General features: G+C 42.8%; 1 protein-coding gene across 1 annotated transcript; it reads left to right on the top strand.

Annotated features, from left to right (window-relative positions):
* The first annotated feature begins 5694 nt into the window (after window positions 1–5694).
* Window positions 5695–6388, top strand: LOC105914180. The gene is made up of 3 exons (XM_012845184.1): window positions 5695–5716; window positions 5788–5843; window positions 5957–6388. The coding sequence occupies exons 1-3, from the start codon at window positions 5695–5697 to the stop codon at window positions 6386–6388; spliced, it is 510 nt and encodes a 169-aa protein (XP_012700638.1).
* The last annotated feature ends 624 nt before the right edge of the window (window positions 6389–7012 follow it).

A 7012-nucleotide genomic window follows, 5' to 3' on the forward strand; every position in this document is an offset into this window, starting at 1 on the left:
TGCACTAGGATGCTCTCAATCTCACAAGAATGCAGTCTCTAAGCAAAGTGAGTAAGTGAGAGGTGGAAGAAAGCTTAAGGATGTCACAAATTCTTTCCAAAGTGCCAAGAGAGCTCACCCATGCCCGGGGGTGAAGTATATATAGGCCCTCTTCCAAAAGCTAGCCGTTAGGTTCAAAACTCGTGAAAATAGGGGACTGGCGGATAGGGATGAAAACAGTCGGGAACGATCGGGAAAACATCGTAACCATTACCGCTCCTGCATTTTATAACCGGAAACAGTAGTGGGAATGGGAAAGCCGGACGGGAAAACGAATTCGATATTATGGGATATCGGGAACGGAATAGTTCGATCGGGAATGTGTCGATTACGATCGGGAATTGATAACACAAAACGGGAACATCGATATACATGTAAACACTTAAAACAGTTAGCTCGACTCAATAATTGCAACCATGCATAATCCATATTCAAACAAATGACAACAATATATCCACACCACAGCATCAGTGCTTGACAGAATGACAGGTTGATAGCAACACGCCAACACAAAACAACAGTACGTCACAATGTCACATAGCCACTGAGCCACATAGCACACAAGTCACAACAGTACATCACAGTTCACAGAATCACAATTCACAGGCAATGAGGCAAGGCAACCACACTACTGATCCAACACTCAACTCACAAATACAAGTCCAAATAAAAAATAAAACATGCCCAGCTGCCAACACTACATGTCAAAGAAGCTCAGATCATCTCCATATGGTCCATCTACTTCGTCATCGCTGTCCGCAACATTGTCGTCCTACAAAAAATAGAAGGCATCAGTGTTAGTGTGTTACAGTAACAAACGATGTAGCAAAATGACCTAAGATAACTCAATTGACAATACCTCAATGTTCAGCTTTGAAGCAAGGGCCTCAATAACTTCAAGATCACCAACAATAGAACCAATCTTTTGATCTGAAATTCAAAGTAAGGAAAGACTCATATATCAGTAAACATGATTATGATTAATATTGTACAACTAAAACTAAGATGCTTTTCTAACTTCTTCTTCCTGCAGCAACCCAATCTTTCATGCATATCAAAGCTTCAACCATTTTAGGGTCAAGGCGGCTACGGAAAGGATCAACAACACGTCCACCAGTGCTAAAAGCAAACTCAGAAGCAATAGTTGAGACTTGTACAACTAGCAAATCACGAGCTATTTTTGAAAGAATAGGATACTCATTGGTCTGGTTCTTCCACCATGCCAAGATATCAAACTGACCACTGAGCCTTAGAGGTGGATCTGCCATGTACTTGTCCAGCTCATTCAAATCATCAGCGCCATGCCCACTAGACTCATATAAGAACTTCTCTAGTTCATCATCTCCACTGTCCACTAACATGTCAGCTGTATGTCTATCCTTAGCATCATTTGACCCACTTTTAGGCCTTGAAGATGAAGGAGCAGCAGCAGCACAGAACAGGTACAATTTCTTCATGACATCAACAAGTTCATCAACATGAACTTGAGATGAGATGCCATGAAATTTTCTCATGTAGAACTCTATAAGCCTTTTCTTATATCTAGGATCTAGAAAGCAGGAAACAGCAAGTGTAGTGGATGATTTCTTCCAATATTTTTCAAACTGTCTACTCATAGAACTAGCCATTGCACTAATAGTGGTATCTTGACAAACAGACCATTCATCTAGTAAAATCTTTATCTCACAAAACCCTCTATAGAACAGATTTGCAGTTGGATATAAAGTACCAGACAACAGTTCAGTGAGATCAAAGAATTTCTTCAAGCATTGGAACAATTTAAATGCCATGGCCCATTCACTAGGAGAAGGAGTGATTTTTTCATACCTACGGCGATCTGATGATTTAAGCCTCATGAATGCATTCTTGTAGTACAAAGCATCTCGAAGCATCAAATATGGGGAATTCCATCTGGTTGACACATCAAGTGAAAGACCCTTGTTTGTATCCAGCCCACAATCAGTTGCATGCTTCATGAGCTCCTCCCATTGCAATGGAGATCCCTTGATAGCAAGAACTAGTTGTATAATATTCTCAATTGTTGGTGCAATTACACTCAAACCATCCCTAGCAACAAGGTTCAGTATGTGACAAGCACACCTCACATGGAAGAATAGTCCATCACATATCAAAGACGTTGAACTAGCATTGGCCCTTAGATCAGAGATAATGTCTTTGACTGCTACTTCATTTGCTGATGCATTGTCCAAGGTTAGAGCAAACATTCTCTTATCAATATACCACTTAACCATAAGTTCAGTAAATGTCTCAGAGAGCTTTGTACCAGTATGACGGCCCTGTACATGCACAAAGTTCACAATCCTTTTCTGGATACACCAATTGTCATCTATCCAATGTACAGTAACACACATGTATGACTTGTTCTGATTTGAAGTCCCCATGTCCATGGTGGCACTAAACCGAGAAGAGACAGATTTGAACATGCTATACAACCTCTCCTTTTCAGCTAAGAACATGTTCATAATTTCCTTCTTAATGGTAACCCGAGATCTAATCGGAAAGGTAGGATGCAGGGATTTGATGAAATCAACAAAATACTCATGCTCAGATATATTAAATGGGTACTCATGCATGACTATTGCCAAGTAAAACTTTCTCAGGCTAGCCTCTTCATCATACCTGTATGGTACCATAGCAACATGTCTTTCCCCCCATCTTTTTCCACTTTGAGCTACTGTTGGCCCTTCACTATACTATGTGCCACCCTCAGATGGGTCCAAAATCCAGTTGTTCTGTAGTTACTCTCACATCTGCCCTTGTGATTGCATTTGGGCCAATCACAATAAGCCCACAACTGAACATATGTCTTGCCATTGTCCTCAACGACCACTCTCTTCTTGGTAAAGTACTGCCATACATTGGATGTGCACCTCTTGTGCCTCTTTCCATAAGGTACATCTCCCTCTTGCACAGGCTCATCACCCTCAATGATGATTGCATTTGCAGTACTTGTTCCAGCAGCAACAAGATCTCTATCACTTGCACCAGTACCACCTATGTCACTTGCAACAGCAGCACCTATATCACTTGCCCCAACAGCACGTATGTGTATGTCACTTGCAACGGCAGCACCACTACCACCAGCACCAACTGAACCACTGCCACCGGCACCACCTAAACCTGAACCACTGCCACCACCAGCAGCACTGCCACCTTGACTTGGACTTGGACTAGATGCAGGAGTTGCACTTGCAGATGATACAGACAGACATATACCAAGATCTTTACCAGGGCTTTCACTTGACCTCTTAGATCCTGCCAAGACAAGAATAGAAGACATCAAAATGACAGTAGCAATTGGACCTTACTCAATTACTTTTACTCATGCATCTGTTTTTTTTTTGAAATGTTCATGCATCTGTTAGTTTGATAGTTTCATCTAACACACAAGCAATAAAACACAAGGGGACAATATTCATCTATTAGTTTCATCCCTAAAAACAAGCAATCCCATGTAGTGATTCACACATCTAACATCTTTGCCAATAAATGAAACATACACAGATACACTAATTCACAGTTTCACACATCTTTACCTGGCATTGGAAAAGGCGCGAGGGTGCTGCTGTTCACCGATGAGGGTGGCTACATGAAGAGGCGGCGCTTGGAGGCAGATGAGGCAGATGCAGAACCAGAAGCTTGCTCAGTTGGTGATGGCTTCATCTTGGCATCCGACCTGCCTCCCTAGGCCCCCCAAGTCATGGATCTGTCGTGGGCTTGTGGCTTGGTGGTGGGCGGTGGGTGACGGCGGCCACCGACCAGCCAAGGCACCGCACGGCCGCATCAGGATGGAGGGCAGGAGCCCAGGAGAGGAGAGGCGTAGCCACGCAGGAGCTTGACGCCGATAGCTTGGGAGTTGAGAGGGAGACTGGGAGAGGAAGAGGATTGCGGCGAGCGGCGGTAGGGAGGGTGTCGAGCTGCCAAACTGCCGATTCAGGGAGGGGCGGAGGGCGGCCGGCGGCGGTAGGGACTAGGGAGCCGTCGAAGGCCGAAGTGCCGATTCAGGAAGGGGCGGAGGGCGGCGGTAGGGACTAGGGTTTGCCGATTCTTTTGCCTGGATGAGTGGGCCGAGCGACGTGGGCTTTGGTCGGGGTGGGCTGGGCTGTTTGTGGGCAAACCGCAAGCAGGGAAGTCAGGGAGGCCTTAAAATGGGAATTTCCCGCAGGAAATTTCCTGAGAAAATACGGGATCCGCTAATTCGGTCGGGAAAACACCCTAACCGATTTCGATCCCGGATTTGCCGTATTTTCCCGGATTTCTTCCCGAATCCGTTTTTTTCCTGTGAAAATGATATCCGATCGGGAATTCCGGTATTCGCTGTCAGTCGGTACGGGAATTTCCCATTCCCGCTTTCAACCTTACTGGCAGACCGTCTGCCTCATAGGGGCCGGACCGTCTGCCGTTCAAGTCCAATGGCTACTTCAGCATTTAATGTGTGTCAGACTGTACTGTTACAGGGGGGCGGACCATCCGCCTCACAAAAACAGCCTGTAACCCTGAAAATACGTCTCTGTCTAAGTTAGGTTGACTGTCCGCCCATATAGGGCTGGACCGTCCGCCTTTATGCAGTTAGCACTCTTTAGAATATGTTTTTTTTCTCATTTCTTTCACTTTCTCAAACTATGTTAATCCATATGCATGCAATGCAATTGTTTGAGCAAAATGGCACTATAGAACCGTCAAGTAAATGAAATTGACCCCTCTTAATAGTACGGCTATCTAGCCTATTAAATCGGTCAATTTACATCCACTAAGCACCTCTTGACTGATAAAATAGAAAACCCTATTGTATACCTTTGCCTTGAGCTTTCCAACGTACAAACCATGCAAGTTATCACCATAGCATCCTTTGATGCTCACTTCAACTCCGGGACTAACCTATACTCATATTCTCAAAGAAATTGTTAGTCCACTAAGGGCGTCATTAATTACCAAAACACAAGTTTGGTGCCTAGATGCTTTCAGCAAGTAGCAGGCCGTGCTGTTTCATCTGGTGGGCTGGACAGAACAAAGCGTTTTGGCTCAGAGAGTTGCGGGAAAAGATTAGGCCAAGGCACACACGCTAGCTGCGCCATGTTGCGACGGCACTCGCTGAGCCGCAAGCAGGCCGTTTTCGTGCTCGGGCCAGAAGAACAGAAGAGTTTGAGCTTTTTACGTTTTCTTTTTCCATCGATTTTTGCATTTTTCCTAGAAATTGAATTAGTGGCTCAAATAAAATTAGTTTTAAGGAGTTTTTCTTGTGGGTAAAATTCACAAATTAAGTTTAACCTTCCACTGTATTAAGTTTAAGTTAAGTTGAATTTTTTTGGCTTTATTTTGCCAATTTATGCATTAAGATGAAGTTTTTTAGTCTATTTCTCTAATTAAATTGGAACCAATGGGAAAATTTAATTAGAAAATAAGTAATTTTTCTGAGTATGATAATTTTATCTACTGATCAACGTTGTTGATAAAATTGTTGTACTGATAAGTTTTGTTTTATCATTGTTGATTCTATTTCTGTCCAACGATGATATGGAATTAATAATGAGAAGTTTTATGTTTTAATTTGACCAACGTTGAATTAACTCAATTTTTTATGAATTTTATTTTCAGGCAATGCTTTGAGTTACGTCTCGTCCATAGAGCCCCTCAATGGAGGGAATTATGGCTCATGGTGAGAGAAGATTGAGATAGCACTTGCGTTGTTGCATATTGATCTAGCACTGACTGATCCTTGTCCCATAGCTCCTGAGGACCCCGTGAGGGCTGAGAACGAGAGTGAAGATGATTTCAACGCTCGGGTGTGTGATCATGCACCAATTAGAATGCAGTACGACCTTGATCGTGCGAAGTGGGACTAGTCAAACAGAAAGTGCATGATTGTGATTAAGAGCTCCATTTTGGAGGCAATAAGGGGAGCAATCCCAGAGTGTACCACCGCCAGAAGTACCTAAGAAAGATGGAGAGTCAGTTTATTGGCTCTTCAAAGGTTTATGCAAGCACTTTTATTAAGAGGCTTGTTACTATGAAGTATACTGGTGGTGGAATAAGGGAGCACATATTGAGAATGAGCAACATGGCTTCCAAGCTTAAGCCTATGGACATGGAGCTCAAAGATGAGTTCATAGTCCATTTGATCTTTGCCTCCCTACCCGAGGAGTTTGAGGCTTTTGCTGTTAATTACAACTCACAGCTAGAAAAGTGGGGCATTGAGAAGATGATTGCCATGTGTGTGCAAGAAGAGGAAAGACTTAAGGGCTCACATGGTGATTCTATCAATTACCTGAACCAAAATAAGAAGAGAAATTATCAGAACAATAATTCTAAGCCACAAGGGAAATCCTAGTGGAACAATACCTCTTCTTCTAAGGCACATGGAAAGGCTCCACTGAATGATCACCATCAAAAATCAAACCATGAAGAGGTGGTGGACAAGGACACTTGCAAGTGGTGCAAGAAGAAAGGACACTACCAGAAGGATTGTGTAGAATTCCTAAAGTTTCTATGTAAGAGAGGGCTTCCATACGAGGAGGATCCTACAAAGAGGAGAAAGAAGCATTAAAGTAGCAACTGGTGTCGAAGCTGAAGTCAAAGCCATTGGAGAACTCCCATTAGAATTAGCAAATGGTTTTGTACTTCATCTGAGAGATGTTCTTTATGTACCCTCTTTGCGTAGAAATTTAATAAGTGTATCGTGCTTGGACAATGATGGTTTTGCTTGTCATTTTGGTGATGGACAATGTAAAATCAAGTTTAATAATAAGGTTGTTGGCCTTGCCTTTAGACAAGACGAGCTTTATTTGTTATCACTTTGTGAGAATGTGAATGTTGTAAGCACTGAGAATATGAATATTTCCTCATCCATGAATGTAACAAATAAGCAGAAAAGAATTGATGATGTATCTTCAAAATTATGGCACTGTCATTTAGACCATATTTCGAGGGGGAGAATTGAATGGTTAATTAAGGA

This window comes from Setaria italica, chromosome IV (genome assembly GCF_000263155.2).
Source record: "Setaria italica strain Yugu1 chromosome IV, Setaria_italica_v2.0, whole genome shotgun sequence".
NCBI classification, from domain to species: Eukaryota; Viridiplantae; Streptophyta; class Magnoliopsida; order Poales; family Poaceae; genus Setaria; species Setaria italica.